Below are 17,873 nucleotides of genomic sequence, written 5' to 3'. Positions count from 1 at the left end.
ATTTCCACTCTTCCACCTTCTCCATCACCTGTCCACCCGTATTTGGGGAATGCTGATGTAATTATTAGCCCCCGCCGTTTGAGGGGTGCTAGCCCCTCCTATGCCCAGCTATGATGTACGACAAGAGCCATTAAACTGATCCACCACATAGTGTTGGTCAGCATGGCCGATATCCAGTTTTTGGCCAGCCTGGCATCTATCCACTTTGTTTTCATTTCATTTATTTTGCTGAAAAAGAGGAACTAACCTACCAGGTGCTCAACGGAGATAGCAAAACGTGATAATGATAAAAAGGTGCTCACACGGATCAAAAACGGGATCAAGACATAGATAAAAAGAGAGGATCATCAGGAAATGCCCTGATGAAGACCTTGTTGGTCGAAACATGTTGACAGTTGCCTTTTTTAATTTAATAAAGGAGTTCCTCATTTTTTTTTAAACTTTGAGTGCCCGGATCATCTCTTTTTATCTATATAATTTATTTTGCTGTTGGTAGTCGTGGCTACGTGATCTATGGCAATGCCGTAGATTTAATATTGCCGTAGATCAACGGCAATGGAGTTAAGTGTGTTAATACCCGTTGTATCAGAGTAATACCCGTTTTATTAATGTGGATTTTGTGTTCTTTTTAGATTACTGTTTCATGTTTTAATTCAAAAGATATGGTACTCGTACCGAACACCATGCCAAAAATCTAAAACTTCACCAAGTGCATAATTATATTAAATCCCTCCCGTAAAATGCCTATAAACTAAAAGGTCAATATTTAAAATATGAAAATGATGCACTTGCTAAGTTAGATTTTTGGCATGGTGTTAGATATGGGCATACAGTTCAAAAACCATTGCAAACGAGTTGGGCTTGCCCCCTAGTGGCCTGTTTGCATAGCTTTTGTCTTTTTTTGTTCTTAATTATCATCATATGCTGGTTCTACAGAGTAGGTTATGGTTTTAGGGCTTCTTCTGGTTCTACAGAGTATTTGCAGACAATAACGTCCGTTTCCGCTTTCCCTTCCGGTCACGTTTCTGGACCGGACGTTCCAAGATGGTGGATTTGAATTTGGCAGAAAAGGTGGCTTCAAAACGGGCCTTTAGCAACCGATGGATCACGTCCATATTTTAACAGTGCCACCCCCTTCTGTCAGGAGGCGTGGGTGGCATTTAATGCATCTCCCGCATCCTCAAAGACAACCTTGCCAAAGAAAGGGGCTCTTGAACATGAATAGGATCCACCATTTTTCAATCTTTAGCCTTTTCTTGTGCTTTGAAATGCAGAGGCTCCTTTCAGAGAGAGTACCCCCTCCACCCTGCCCTTCCCCCTCTCTGCCCCCACACCTCTCCTTGTGGCCCCCGGTCTGTCTGTGCTGTGTGTGTTGGAGTGAGGGCCCCCCTGTACCGGCTTTGGCGTCCCGGGGAGAGCTAGTAAAGCGTTTATTTGAGGAGGGGGGCTTTGCAGTCCTGTATTATACTGGCAAAGCACAGATCCACTCATGCTTGGCCTTTAACTTCCCTCTGAAGTTCAGCCATACATGAAAAGAGGGGGCTGTGGTTCCTCTTAATGTATTCCTGATTTTATAATATTGTATCACAAAGAGCCAGCTAGAGAGTCGTGAAGTGGGGGAAGAAAAACGGATCGACGGAAATGTAAATAGAATCCTTTTTTCTTTTGGAGTTATTTTTTCCCTTCCTTTTTTCTCCTGCTTAATGGCTGGGCGTTGGTTGTTTGCTGATTAGGCGTCACGTGGCGACACTAGGCGATGCCCAGCGGTGCTTTTGAACCCATGCTCTGCCTGCCTTCCAGTGACGAATACTGTTTGAGCCCGGCTTTGTGCCTGGGCTCTCTAGCATTTCACTATCAATATCTGGACAGGAAGGATCTTTGTTTTGTTTTTTTAATACACCCGCTTGCCAATCATTTACTCACTCAATGTGTTGCCCTCATATTAACTTTTGTGTCAGGTTTTTTATGGGGGGGTATCTCTCTCTCTCTCTCTCTCTCTCTCTCTGAAAAGAGTTTTTTTTCTTCATCACATCATCGTATAGTCATTTTTGTGTTCTATTTTTTGCAGTACGAGGCACACCCTAATTAGTTCTTTCTTCTCTTTTCCTCTTCTCTCCTCTTTGTGTGTGTGTCCGTCCGTCCGTTCGTCCTGGTGAAGGAGAGCACATCACCCACAGACTGTGCAAGACGAACAAAGTGGAGAGGTTGCTGCAGATCCTGTCACTTCCTGACACGGACGTCAACGTAAAAGGTAAGACTTTTCGGTGTCACTCGCACCCTTTATGTGTGTCTCACCCCCTATAACCTGTCTGTCTCACCCCCTATAACCTCTCTCTCTCTCTCTCTCTCTCTCTCTCTCTCTCTCTCTCTCTCTCTCTCTCTCTCTCCGCTGTCTCCCTTCGCTCCTGCTGCATCCATCCGTCAAGCAACGATTTAACTTTACGGGGTAAAAGAAATCGCCAGACATTGAAGTGTGTGCCTTTTGGTTGGGTTTAACCTTTAGCTAAAATGTAAAAAGTGTGGCATTAGATTTATAGATCCACAGTCACTTTGCCGAGCGAGCGAAACGGAACGCCCTCTTGATATTTCAGCGCAGCTTCTTTTTTCCCATTTCGGGTCAAATATAATGACTTGAATGTCTGCCATTTATGCATATGCGGTGCCATTTCAATAAAGGTTTTCCATATTTTGTGTGTTAATCGCCGTTTAATGGCAGCCCTAAATGGAACGGCGACGTGGGAGGGGAGCCGTACGGCTGGCTGGCTGGAGTGCAAATCAGACGGAACTTTATGGACAGAAAATGTGAAATATCACCGTCTAAACACCGTTCTGCCACTTCAAAATTAGGCCTGCCTTCTTCTTTATTCTTTTGGTGAAAAGATTGTGATAAAGTTGTTTGTACATTATGTACCGCTTTCTGACGTGTCTTTTTTTTCTGCCTTCCACAATTATCTTCCACTTCAGAAATCAAAGCTGTAGAAATGAAAGGTTGAGCTAAATGTACGTCATGTTGGTGACCAATAGTCACTTTGCTAATGCTGACATCCTTCACAAGAAATATATTATATATATATATATATATATATATATATATATATATATATATATATATATATATATATAATATATGTAAATGCCACACATGGAGTCTCATAACAGCCACGTACTGTACTAGTGCTGCACATCAGTGGCGTGCACAGACATTTAGAGGGGCAGGTGCTCAAGTGAAAAAAAGGGCACCTTGTGCAGCGCGTGGAACCGGCTGGTTGCCTTAACCCATTTTGAGGCGGGAACCCATTTTGGTTTTAGCATTATGGTATGCTTTAGCTATTGAAAAATAGCAGATCTACAAGCTCATAACGCTACGAGCTTGTAGGTCTGCTATTTTTCTTTAATCGAAGAACCACTGACATAGAAACATAGCTTTAGATTGTGGGGGCCTAAATAATATAGTAGAAGCGTTTTTATCAAGAATTGATCAATGTCACCATGGTCCGACTCCACACACTACTGTGTAGACCATTTTTTAAAGATCACATTGCCAAAAGGGCAGGGGGTGCTCTAGCACCGGTTTGTTGTTAGCACAGCACTGGATCGTCCATTTTAGATCGTCGCCATAACAATCCATTCTATCTGTTTCTTTCAATCGCCTGTATCTCCTATTCCTTGTCCCAGATGGCATTTTGGTCAAAACAGCGTTTCTTTGACGGCACAGAGCCGGCGATGTGGAGCTCTCCAGTGCCCCGGTTTGGATTCACATTGTAAACAAGGCCTGTCTCGGCTCTGTTGAGCGTCCTAGGATAATCTACTTCTGGTAGACTGGAACTGTGGCTTTTCAAAATAAGAGCTTGACTGGAAAAAATGCTGCCGTGAATTAGATCCTAATTTTTCAATAAATGCTAGAGCTGAAAGGAAAGATCGCAATCTAGATTCAGACACCTATGAGATCTTATTTCTAAATTTGAGCAAGAATCGTGCAGCACTATTTGGCTGTCCGATTCATTTTAGTTAGTCTTATGTTGAGAGAGACCTTAAAGGAGAATTCCATGCTAGAAGGCTTTCTTACCTTTCTTTGTAGTTGTTACGTCCCCATCAAAGAGGTCTACAGTAGGTGTTTTTTTGTGCAAAAATTCCTTATTGGCCATTTCCCCTACCATAAGCCGTCAATGAATTGCATTGCATTGAATGGGGCTATGGGGTGTTGTGCTAATTGGCTTATTATATAATACGTAGTAAAGTGTGCCGCTTGGGATATTATTTACATTATGAAGAGAGGATATATACAAAAAATAAAATAATTGAGCGATGGAAATAAGTGAATTAGCACAACGCCCCATTCAATTCCCATTCAATTCATTGAGGGCTTATGGTAGGGGAAATACATACATAAGGAGCTATTGCACAAAATAACACCTGGACCTCTTTGGTGGAGACGTAACAACTACAAATAAAGGTAAGAAAGCCTTCTAGCATGGAATTCAAGCACTTTGTCCAGCTGCCACATTTTGAATATAATAGTGTTCAGCAACTACAGACTAAAAACTAAATATTTTCATGGAAAAAAAGAGAATCGTGATCACGAAAATCGATATATTTTTGATATATCCAATTTGAGCAAGAATCGTGCAGCACTACAGCTCGTTCTTAAAAAATGGAGCATTATGTAAAAGTATTTACATAATGCTATTCGATTTTTCTGCTAAAAACGACATTGGGCGACCTTTATTAAAAGTCCCAGGTCGCCTAGGATGACATTGAACGAGTTATATAGTTTATAATGCGTCCAGCATCGCTAGTATTATATTTACTGGTTCTTGGCATCTCCATCACCTGCACCGCTTTGCTTCCGCGTTGTGATGTCATTGAATGTTTTCCCTCACTATGTTTAGCGACGGTCTTTAGCAGCGTTTTTCTTGGAATTGAAGCTCAGAGGTGATCATACAGAACCATCAATGTTTTAGGAGCTCAATAAAAAAATCCCCACCACCTCCCCATACTATATTAACGCTACTCATGAAAGAGAAGGTATCTCCCGGCTTCCCCCGAAAATTATTGATCGTCACTTCCGGTTCACCAAATCAGTTAGTGGCTCTTCAAAATCAGGTCTAAAGGTCCCCACACACCGAGCGCGTTTTTCGCATTTTTAGAGGCGTTTCTCCATCGGTTTTCTGAAAAACGTGTCCAGTGTGTAACCACCTCTACGGTTGAAGACCTCTGTGGTGGCATTTCGCAACTAAACTTGACTTGACTTTTTGTTTTCCAGATTATGCTGGCTGGACGCCGCTGCACGAGGCGTGTAACCACGGCAGCACTGCGTGCGTGGAGGCCCTGCTCCGCCACTGGCCCCCTCCTCGCCTGGACACCCAGGTGAACGGAGTCAGCCCCCTGCACGACGCCGTTATCAACGGACACATGGACATCGCCAGAATGCTCCTGGAGCACGCAGGTGGGCACGCACACACGCGAGCACACACACACACACACACACACACACACACACACACACACACACACACACACACACACACACACACACACGTGCAAGTTGAAAGCCATACGTACTGTACATGTTAGCCCAGCTACCCTGGTTACCATACCCGCATGTATGGCAATTCCATCGAATAATCAGTAATCAAATCAGTCTTTTTTTAGGCCTATAGCACATTTAAAACAATCAAAATTGTGCTGTAGGCACTAACTGATTTGGTGAACCGGAAGTGACAATCAATAATTTTCGGGGGAAGCCGGGAGATACCTTCTCTTTCATGAGTAGCGTTAATATAGTACGGGGAGGTGGCGGGGATATTTTTATTGAGCTCCTAAAACATCGATGGTTCTGTATGATCACCTCAATCTGAGCTTTTGTAAACGCAACAGCACTTCTCTGTTCAAATTGCCACCGTTTTAGCCTCGGTACACAGGCTTTTATTTCCGTTCTCATTCGGCTCAAAACTGAAAGCCTGGGGAAACGCATTGGGAAATCTGGCATAGGAAGCCCACTTCCTTGCATTTCGCTGACCAATAACAGTGCAGAGGCGCGTCACTCCAAATTTGGTGACGTCAGTGCTCTGCGCTGTTTTCTACCGGGGAGCGGAGGGAAGGAGAGGAGGGGGCCGGGGCCAGTGAACCCTCTATACCAGAAATCATACAGGCTGGGCCAGGCTACCACCGTGTAAATGCTGCCTTAGAGAGCACTCCCATTCTCTGTCTCCGTCACAGAACCCTGGACTAGACAGTAGACTAGACAGTAGTCTGCGTGTGTACACACACACACACACACACACCCCTCTATCTCCCTTCTAATTTTACAAACGTCTTCTCCTGACCTCTTTTAATTTGCTTCTCTCTCTCATCTGCGTGCAAGGAAAAAAAAAGAAAAAGACCGCCGTCTCCTTTCCTCTGTGGGCCCAAAACAATCCCAGTTCTAATTTATTTTTTGAGGACAGAATATGTACGAGTGTTAATAGGAACGTCGAATCAAATTAACTATAATTAGTCAAACTGAGGCAGAAGAACTGTGGGAGACTCGTTCAACGACGTCTGTCTGCAACACTCATCCACACACACACACACACACACGCACACATAAGGTTTTTTTGGGACCGATCACCGATTTGTTTTTCACGGTCGGCCAATACCGATTTGATTACTGATTATTATAGTGAGCAAGTTGGGTTTTAATTAACGGAAAAAAAACACAAAGTTAGAATATGGTAGCTAGGAGGTTTCTACAAGCGATTTAACTAATGCACCCTGTGCAACAGATGTTTCATCCATCCAGTGTGGTCGCTGCGCTGTGTCGTGTCCTGTCCCCATTCGTACCACTTCTCTATGCAGCCAGTGTCGTGTCCAACAGTCAGAGAGAGAGAGGCTGGCTGGCTTCATTCAGCTGCCAGTACCAGGGTCCTTGTTGAGGGAGAGAGGAGCTGGCACACCAACACACACTTTCTCACCCCTTTCCTAAGTCTCCCCCGGCTCAGAGCTGTGTGTGCACTTTCTATTGCTCCACGTCTGTCGGTTTCCACCCGACAGACACAAGTAGAACCTTGTAAATTGGTCCTCACAAGAGAAATGGTGTGCATGTTGTTTGTGGTTGAATATATATTATTTGAGTTGTGCTTTACAATTAGGAATTCAACTTTCACGTAGCAATAGGATTAGACATTTAGCGGTTCGGTTTAAGGTGGTTGGAGTCATACAACCGGACTTGTCCTTGGTTGCACGTTGCGCACCGAAAACGGACAATCCACACTCCACAGCATCGCGTTGTGAGCTTGTAGATCGGCAATTTTGTGGGTGCACGCCTGCACGGCGGTACCGGCACACAACTTAGCACAGCTCATGGTTGAGTAACTAAGCTGAATGGTGGACAGAATGAAGGCTCTGCCCAGCCCGCGGCCTCCGGCCTGGCAGGGAGCTGGCATAGGGACAGCATGCCATGGCTGCCTGGGGGCAAGGCTGACTCTACTCTACTCTCTCCTTATACCGCCCGAGGCTGCCCACATCATGACACTGTGTGTCGGTGGGTGTGTGTGTGTGTGTGCGTGCGCCTTGGATTTATGCAAACTATCTATAAAGCCCAAGCGATAGAATACATTCAAGGTGGTGTTTATTTTCGGTGTCGTTCCTAGTGTGTCTGTACGTGCAAGGCATGCATGCACAAATTGTCTGATTCCATAATGTATGTGTGTGTAGGGGGGTGTGTAAGTGTTTAATTTTGCAGGGTGTTCAGGGCAGCCTGTAACCCTGATTGGAATGGAAAATGACCCAGAGCCTTAAGCTGTGCAGTTCATGCCCTGGCGCACACACACTCACATGCACGCACGCACACCGCACACACACTCATAGGCACACGTGCACACGCAGAGAAAGAGAGGAGGCGTGTCAGTAGGCATGGAGAACAAAAGCAAAAGGACCTTAAGCTGTCACCACTCGCCCCTCTGGGCCTAATCTCTGGTGGCATTCTCTCAATACAGCCCACCATGTTGTTGGTAAGCACCACCAGTCCAACACGCACACACAGTCTTGTTTAAGCACAAGCGAGCATTCCAGTGCTGAAACTCTGAGACATTTTGTCACCCTCTGAATACAGAGATGCAGACATTTGACGCGAGTCCATTTAAAGATAACAAACTATAAACACAGCTCTGGTACAGTAGCTTGCCTAGTAGAGAGCATACCATAATCTACTAAGAATAAATGTCCTTTTTCAGATATATTTTTTATCATGCCATGATGGCAAGGACCCCCAGGATATATTTGGCCATTACCACGAACACAACATTTTGGTTTTACACAACTTTTCTCTTTAATGTAATTTGCAACATAGCTCTTTGATACAGTAGCGTTGTGCTCCCAACTGTATGTGGTCTTACACAGGATTAACTTGCCAGTTAACAGATTCATAATAAGTAAGCCTTTCCGAGCCACTGAGCTTGTATAGTTAACGGATTAATTGTGTTTAAATGTTGTGTATATATTTGTTTTTACTTTGTACTTTTGAAAAATGTAATCGTTGCTTCTCTCTCGAATCTGATTCGACTAGATAAATCCTGAGCTGAGGAACAGCCCTACGTTACCCAATTGAATTTACACTTTGACTCCTGAACTCGAGTTACATACACGAGTTAATTTACTGTAGAATAGCTTCCCTCACGTTCATGAGTTACACAAGTTGTGTTTTCATTGTAATCTGCGTTTTTAATAAGTTTTAAGTCGGAATCAGAAGACTTTATTGCCATGACATGTAAACATGTTAGGAATTTTGTTTGGTGGGACAGCAGAGAGCAGTTACAACAACATTAGGACAAGTGCAAAACAGGACAAGACAGTGCAAAGAATAGTGAATAAAAAGTGCAGAGAGTTCAAGTGATCAGTTCAGAGCACAAGTCAGTTTAAGCAAAGGATCGACAGAGCAAGCAATTTTGCGTCAGTTACTGTAACTGAAGTACTTTTTGTGGTAACTAGTAACGTAAGTAGTTGCTCATTCCCATACAGTAATGCTGTTGATGTGGGGCTGAGTTCGCTCTCCCTCCACCTTTCTCTCTCTCTCTCTCTCTCTCTCTCTCTCTCTCTCTCTCTCTCATATTGTCAGCTACGTAAATACCTGGTGGTTTTACTGGTCTGCGTTTGACTTTGTATTCCTCCACATTCTTTACTTCCCTCATAAAATACCTCACAAAGTACGAGGTTTGGCAGAATATAATTGTGCCTATTGAAAAAATAAAAAAGGTGCCCTCAATCCATCTTTCCTCGCACTGCTCACAAATGCACTTCATTGCCATTCCATTTTTACGGGGCTGACATTGTTCCCAGGGGTAGGTGTTGCATGCTCTTGACTTCTCTTCGGTTGTGGAAAAAAAATCCTTTTCTGTAGGTTTTCTATAGACTTTTTTTTTGAGACTCTACTAAAAGGGGAAGGAAGGATGTGACACTGGATCTCTCGGGGTGTTGAATGTTTGGAGTTCAGGGCTGGAGCGAGGAGAGAGTGATCCTCGAGTCCCCCGACCCGAGGCACTCTCACTCACAATCAAACACATGAACTGTTGTTTTTTTTTGTTTTTTTTAAGGCTTCTTTTCAATCTCAAAACATGGACCATACATTATGGAACTTTTTTTTTAGTCTATACAATTTTATTTATATGGTACAGTTGTGTTCATCCATCCAGTCGGGTGGCAGGAGGCGGGCGTGGCTCAGGGGTAGAGTGGCCGGTAGAGTAGCCGGATGAGAGCCGCAAGGTTCCCAGTTCGATCCCGGGCTCCCCCAGAGTTGGTGTCCAAGTGTCCTTGAGCAAGATGCTGAACCCCTAAATTGCTCCCTGTGGAACCGTTGCCTCCATATAACCGTTGCCTCCATCCATATATATATATATGGTCAGGTGTGTGAATGTGGGAAGTGAGGACGCTGGCGTTGCAACTGTTCGCTGCTTCACCTCCCAATGTAGGAATGAATGGCCCATTCTAAAGCGCTTTCAGTAAGCACTCGCTCACTGTGCATAGCAAAGCGCTATAAAAATGCAATCCATTATTATTATTATTATTATAATTATTATTAGACTTCCCACAATGTGGGGGGGGATCCCTAGCAAGTTCCAAGGCCAGCGTGGAGATACAATCCCTATGTAGTCCCCACAGAAATCCGTTTTAACTCGTGGAATTTCCCCCACTATCCCCAGTAAGAAATCCCGGGAATAAAAACGGGGGCGTCCGACTATATTCCCCGGACATTCTACTATTCCGCGGATGGTCGCGGAATCGTGGATTCCTGTGGCGACTACCTATGACTAACACTACTATGGTGGATGTATTTGGTCTTCCCTGCTCTTCTATTGTCAAATGTATGTCCTTTGGAAAAGTCTGTCAACTGTTTGACAATTGGTACTGCATTAAAGCGGCAAGAAACCATTTGAACTTGTAAATGATTAAAATGTTTTTTCTTTTTTTGTAATGTCGTGATTATCTCAAATAATTGCGATTAGAAGATTATGTGATAATTGGGAAGCGCCTAATTGAGGCCTGTGCTGTCTTGGTGTCTTGGTTCACTGCTATGTTGTTGTTGTTGTTGGTGGTGATTCTTTGGACCGAGAACAACAGCACGCCGCACAAAACAACATTGCTCAAATATTGAGTTGTTATATTTGTGTCCTGGGGGAGGGAGGTCTGGTTTCCTTGTTTGGAGGAACAACCACATGCCAACGGCCGTGGCCTCGGCAGAACTCCTGTCTGCTGTGTGCTCCGACAGCGGCAGAGGAGAGGAGAGGCCTTTGCATTCAAAGTTTGATAGTTCGATCTACAAGCAAACTGGCCATTAGAATACATGTTAAGAAGCATCTTCCATAATATGTGAAAGCAAACGAGGTTAAATGCTCATAGCGCGACGAGTGCAGCGCTATGAACTTGTAAGTCTGCTATTTTTGAAAAATCGTCCCTGGAACAACATATTTTCAGATGGGGGTCGGCGGCCAATTATAGATAATTCTGGGGGTCCTTGACACTAAATAGTTTGAGCACCATTGACATAGAAACATGAGTTTTTCAGCAAACTGTCAGGATTTAGAAGACATTTATAGAATCGTCCTCAGATCGAAATGGGTTATTCGATGTAGAGAGAGAGAGAGAGAGAGAGAGAGAGACAGACAGAGACAGAGAGAGAGACACACACACAGACACACACAGTGTGAGAGAGAGAGACACACAGACACACACAGTGTGTGAGAGAGAGAGACACACACACACACACACACACAGACACAGACACAGACACACACACACACACACACACACACACACACACACACACACACACACACACACACACACACACACACACACACACACACACACACACACACACACACACAGAGAGAGAGAGACACACACAGTGTGAGAGAGAGACTCCCAGCTTGTCTGTCTGCCTCGGACCAGATAAAACAGCTAGAGATGGAGACATCCCCCTCTTTCTTTCTCTCTGTGCTGCTCCCCTCCTCCACTCTGCATTTCATCATTTCTTGTCTTCGCCTGCCCTCTAAAGGCCAGAGGGCTGGGCGCTCTGGCTGTGTGTCTCTGTCATAAAGCATCTGGCCTGTGTATGAAGCAAGGAACATCTCCAGGCATATAAATATCTAGCCCTGTTCTGTCCCCTCAGAGCAGAGACGTCTTTAAGGACACACACACACACACACACACACACACACACACACACACACACACACACACACACACACACACACACACACACACACACACACACACACCACACACACAGTGGATAGTGTAATTACCCTGTGCACTCATGTAATCCCCCAGGTGTTGCATTTATCTGACATAGAGCACAGATACCTGGCCTGGATACAATCACCTCATCTTCCTCCACACGCCAATATACCTACCGCACACACACACACACACACACACTGACTGGACAGCCAGGGTTTACACTGCCATCTGTCTCTCTGTTCGACAGCGTGTATGTTAAAAGATGACCTCATCGCTGTTGGATGGAAACCTCATATGTCCAAAACTGTTACTTTTCAGCATTCAAATGTAAAAGTATCAGATCCACAACCTGGAAGCATGTGGAGTTTGATGCTTTTGTGTGACCCTGTAGTAATAGTATGGTCGAGTTAATTTACGGACAAAACACAAAGTTCAATTTGGTCTAAAGTGTGGGAGGGGGGGTGATTTAATTTAATCCTGAAAAGCAACAGTTTTGGACAACGGAGACGATATGTGACCAAATTTGACTGAGAGACTGCCATTGGATTTTTTTTTTAATTCGTTTTTTCATGTCATATGAAAGCAGGGAATCATAGCTTCAAATTGACATATTGGTTGTTCAGTTTGACCCACCAGTTTTGGAGATATAGCTTATAGAGTAATGTCTTGCAGAAAACAGCGAGTTGAGAAAACAGGCTTGAAAGGTTCACTTCTGTGGTCTCTAACATTACACCTAGCTACATGTTTGGGCATTTATTTCATATTTACATGTCGATTTCAGCTCTGACACTTATTTCAGACATGCTCTAGTATGTGAAGAGTCTGCCTGTGCTATTAACTCATTTTGGGGAAAGAATGTAAAGTTTTTCTCCTCTGGTGAAACGCTGTAATTTGCGCGATGGCAGTCCCTTAGTCAAATCTGGTCACACATGTAAAATACATACATTGTCGCACCAATATCGAAAGGATAATAAGCCAGCGGCTTATTTCTATTGCGGCCCTTTCGTGTGTATGGGCAACATTTTGTTGCGTCGTGTGTAATTGCACTTAGTGCATCAGCCTCTCATTCTCTCAGTCTCTCTCTCTCTCTGGTCTGTCTGCTCCAATCTGTGCTCTCGCGTCGTGTCCTTGACTTTGCCGCCCCCCTGCCTGACCCCTGCGTTGTAAATCTCCCCCGCTTATGTAAAAGTTTATGTAGATTAACGCCGGAAATTTATGCAGATGGAGAGTTTTTGCCACTCAAGCTTGAAGAGCTAAAAAGGTAGACAGCCAGTGACCTTCTCCTTCCACTGCTATACCTGCCACGTGATGGAGAGAACGACAGAAGGAAAGAGATGGATGGATAGAGAGAGATATCCAAGGTTTTCTTTTTTTCAGCTTTGCCATTGGCAGCACTGTCCATAGTTCTGTCTGGGAAAGGTATTTCAATGTGCGTACAGTTAACACAGAAAACAGCCCTGCTGTTGACGTGGGTGAATTGTACAACATTAATGTGCTTGCTAAAAAGGTCAAAATGTCAACTCTTACTCCGCTACTGCGTGGCGCGCTTATACAAGAAATATTATTTATGTTTACTTAAACATAAATTCTGTTTCTTTGCGGTCTGTATGTACAGTATGTCTCTGCCAACTAGAAAACATCTCCTCATGGCCGGCTGTATAGAACAGCTCACGAGTGGCAGTAGCTTCTCTCTGGGTGTTGGGTGAACAATTGAGTGCCCTCAAGTGCAGTTCGCTATAGAAATGGTTTCCATTTGAAAGCAAACAATGGGTGGGCGACTGGGCGAGCACTTGATCACCCTCGATCCACACCACATAAACTACACGGTAAAATCCTGAGGGTTCGTTTAATGGTGCTGTAAAGTATTTTAGTTTTTGTTAAAATAATTCTCTTTGCGTGCCGGGTCTTTGCCTTTTTTTCTTTTTTTTTAAGAGCCACTGCAGGTGCAAGGTGTAAACAAGATGTAAACAAAGCTACATGTGGGAGGCAGATTAACATCTCTCTTTTCACACAGAGAGAAATATAATCAACCATGACCATTGGTTCACGAGTTGATTAAAACAAATGGCACGACAACTCAAGACAAAAAGTAGATTAAACATATAGATTGTGGGTCTCAGGTGGTCTCGGAGGCCATTCCACAAGCATCTGGACATGTCTACATCTGAAACAAGTGACTAAATAATATAAGTACAATGATCCATTGGAACACTGATTTCCTGAAATGGATAAAGGCCATACAAGGTTTCGGCCTGACAACTACTATACAGTAGTAATACTCACCAATCCAAAATACTTTTTTATTTTATTTTTGCTGATTTGTCAGTAATGGGCACCAATCCAAAATACCTTTTTTGTGTGTTTTTTGGCGGGCAGATTTGTCTTGAGATAAGAAGGTTAATGAGTGCAAGGCATACAGCTGACTAAAACATGACTGAACACACACACACACACACACACTGCGCCAAGCTAGGCAGCAATATTATCCAATAAGGCGGAAGGGACACAGTACGGGTCACTGCCAGGACACGCAAACACACACAAATACTTGCTTGTGTACACACACACACACACACACACACACACACACACAGTCACACATATTACCGTTCTATACTTGTGAGCCCATCGATATTTTTAGGATGACATTTTTATAAATGGTCATTTTTGTGTGTTTAACATTATTATGGTCATTTTTAACCCTGAGTTATGCTTAGCTACACGGCAGTGCAGCTACCAAAGGTACTACCAATAATGGCATAACTCTATTTTTAAGCATAAAAGCTACAACATATCTTAAGAGGAATAACCGCACAATTATTGTCCTGACAAATATCTGTTTCTCAGTGTGTACTTCACTAGTATCGCTATACTTGTGAGGGCCAAGTGTCCCTACCACACACACACACACACACACACACACACACACACACACACACACACACACACACACACACTCTACACAGTGTAACTAAAGTGAACAGCTGTTTCCCTGCTAGCTTCCAGTGCCAGGCTAGGGCTTTTAGCCTCGCTTCAGCGCTAACTTCACTTGACACCTTGTTTTAACTGTGCGACTTGAGGGTCACATCGTGTTTGCGTAAAAGGGACAGAGTTAGTGACCTGATAGAGCCTCTCTGTGTGTGTGAGGGAGCTCATTACTGTCTCTCTCGTGTGTGCGTGTGTGTGTGTGTGCGCACACACACACACACACACACACACACACACACAGACACACACACACACACACAGACACACACACACACACACATACAGGCCTGCCGGGCAGAAGGAAAGGCGCAGGTCATAAAATCGCAACAATGGAGGAGAAGTTGACCTCAGATAAACGCTTGCATTACAACTACGCCGCTCGGAGCCAAGGCATGTATGTAAATTAAGTGCTGTTTTATGAAAGAAAGGCTTAGAAAAATTAGCTTCCAGTCCAGCCAAGTGTAGTCTTTGTGAAATTGCCATGACCTCGACGTGCAACTCGCGTTATCTTTATCCAGAGATGCTTCGCTGATTATGGACTGAAACGGGGTGGGTGGGTGAGGGGTTGATCTTTTGAGACAGAAACGTATCGTTGCTGTCGGTCAGAAACCTCTTAACTCCTACCCCTAGGGTAGGTACCCTCACAAAAAACATGCAGTAATCCTGGTCTCTAAACTGCCTCCTCCTGGCCAGCCGGGGCGCCTGATGGAGGGGAAAGGAACTGGTTGGAATAACGTGTTCCTTCCACGCGCTACGTCCAACCAGGGAAACTCCCCCCTGTCAAGTGTAAAGGAGCAACTCGGGCATGAAGGAAGCATGAGTTGAAGTCCGTTGCTCTCCCCATGTTCCCCATATATGGGGACTAGGTTGGCGGAGGGTGTGTTTTTATCCCACAAAATCGTGGGATAAAAAATCTATATATAAAAAAAAAAAAAAAAAACTCTATTAATTACCTACTTGATCATCCTACAGCATCACACAAAAGCACGAAAAGTAGCACATCTATAAGCTCAAAATTGCTGATGCATTTTGAGCTCATAGATCTGCTGCTTTTGCCATTTTAGAATTTGAATCCTGAAAAGCAACAATTTTGAACCTGAGATTTCCACCTGACAGACGATACAAGATGGGAACATTCAGGTTGGCCGCTTAACCTCTGACTCGCTCAGCTTCACAACTGCAGTCGGCACTGTTGCTATTTTTAATGTGCTGTGTAAAGATTTTTATTCAAATCAGAGTTACAGTAACTGGCTCTATATTCTGATAGTAATCATCACTATATAATGCTTCAAGGGCGCTCGGTTGGAGCAGTGGTAAAGTACCTGCCCACCACTACCGCAGAGTCGGGGGTTCGAATCCACCATGGTGCATCCATCCGGCTTTGTCTCGAGCTCCTATACTAACACAACCTGTCTGTGTTCGGGGGAGGGAAGCCGCCGGGCCGCAGGCGGGAAGGCCAATCTGTCATTGCACGTTACTCCTATGGGCTGGGGCGAGAGGAGTGGGACAGAGGTGCTGTGTCCTCCCGGTGGGGGCTCCTCACTGGCAGGTGAGCCAGTAAGATACAAAAGCAGTGATAACAGTGTGTAGGAAGGAAAAGGTTGGTTCACACAGGATTTTGTCCAAGGTGCTGGACGTCAAGGCAAACATCAAAGAGAAAGATGGAACAAACAAACACTTGTTTTTAGAGCTCCATAGTATATACTTTTATTTAATTGGCATATATATATATATATATATATATATATATATTCTTTCAGAGTGAAAATATTTTGCTTCTGGGGGGGTCCCTGGAACAACATATTTTCAGATGGGGGTCTGCAGCCAAATACAGAATTCTGCCTTGACATGAAAAAGGTTGACAACCACTGACATAGAAACATGGGGTTTTCAGAAAACTGTTGGGATTCATGTCTAAATGGGTTAATGAAGAGTATTGCCTCTTGTGTCTCTCCGTCTCCTCCTTTTTCCCCATGCAGGATCAGACCTACTCCAGCAGCCCACGGGTAGCGGCTGCTCGATGCTGGACCTGGTCGCCACAGCGGCCCAGCGGGAAGAGCTCCTCCTCGCTGCACGTCGGGGCGACCTGGCCCTGACGTTGCAGGCCTCCGTGATCAGCGACCTGCCCCTGCTGGAGGCCTGCTCCGGCCTGCTGGGGAACCTCCTGGTCTCCTACCTGCGGGCCACGGGCATGGAGCTGCTCCTCTGCAACGTGCAGCCCGACCACGACCCCCCCCCTCCCCCCGCCACCGCTGCCGCCTTCGTCCTGGCCCGCAAGCTGGCCGGCGCCCTGGCCGCCGGCCGCCCTCTGGAGACGGTGACCGCAGCCTGGACGGAGCGGCGGGCGCTCAGGCTGGCCGAGGACATGGAGGAGCTGGTGGAGCTGGGCAGAGGGGGCTGGCGATGGCACGTGTCCCCCGCCGTGGCGCAGTGCCAGGGGGAGAACACACGCTTCCTCATGGACTTACTGGAGAAGGTCAAAGGTCGGGCGGAGGCCATTTTGGAGGAATGCTAATTTTTCTTTTGTCTCGTTTGTTTTAGTTTGTAAGCACATTGTTTTAAAAAAAAAGCCGTTAAAGCTTACTGTGCAGGTGAAGGAAGAAGCCAGCTGGCTTAAAGTGTACTAATTTCGATATTTTTGAACACTAGATTTTCTTTTTATATTTTTTCAGTTATTTAAGTCATTTGTATTATTTAAAATAGTAAATGTCCTGCACCTTTTCAATATTTTATTGACCACGTTGTAGAATATGAGGTGGAAACCCATTGTTATGTTGTTGACCCATTAAAGTTGCCAGTTTTCGAGCTTGTGGATCTATTTTTGTAATGCTTTTGTGTGACACTGTAGTGTGATCAAGTAGGAGTGTTAATTTACGACAGAAATCATATCGTATCACGAAATGATACGATATGGAAATGGTTTCTGGCCGATGGCAACAATATGGAAATATGTCTTTACATTACATCATCCAAGCTCCTGCGTATTGCTACGGTCACGGTCAGATAATGTCTTGGGTTAGTTGGGTTCAAGTGTGCCCCATACACATCAGTGTCAAGAGGTAGAGATTGGCTGTCTTGGAATCCAAAGGTTCCAGGTTTGATTCCTGACTGTGTCAAAGTGTCCTTGAGCAAGATGCTGAACCCCCATTTGCTCCCGATGAGCAGCTTGT

At 44.6% G+C, this 17,873-nt stretch overlaps 1 protein-coding gene across 2 annotated transcripts in view; it reads left to right on the top strand.

Annotated features, from left to right (window-relative positions):
* slf1 (SMC5-SMC6 complex localization factor 1) overlaps positions 1–17,508 on the top strand; it is a 39,799-nt gene extending 22,291 nt beyond the window's left edge. For both annotated transcript variants that reach the window (XM_080765138.1, XM_080765137.1), the window contains 3 exons: positions 2,159–2,251; positions 5,264–5,446; positions 16,683–17,508. In XM_080765138.1, coding sequence (XP_080621264.1) covers positions 2,159–2,251; positions 5,264–5,446; positions 16,683–17,218 — 812 coding nt within the window. In that variant the 3' untranslated portion in view covers positions 17,219–17,508. The remainder of the gene's footprint in view (positions 1–2,158; positions 2,252–5,263; positions 5,447–16,682) is intronic.
* Positions 17,509–17,873: the final 365 nt, after the last annotated feature.

This window comes from Protomyctophum bolini, assembly GCF_963924005.1.
Source record: "Protomyctophum bolini genome assembly, chromosome: 6".
Classification (NCBI taxonomy): Eukaryota; Metazoa; Chordata; class Actinopteri; order Myctophiformes; family Myctophidae; genus Protomyctophum; species Protomyctophum bolini.
Note: the sequence above shows the minus strand (reverse complement) of the source record. Positions and strands in the feature narration are given on the sequence as shown.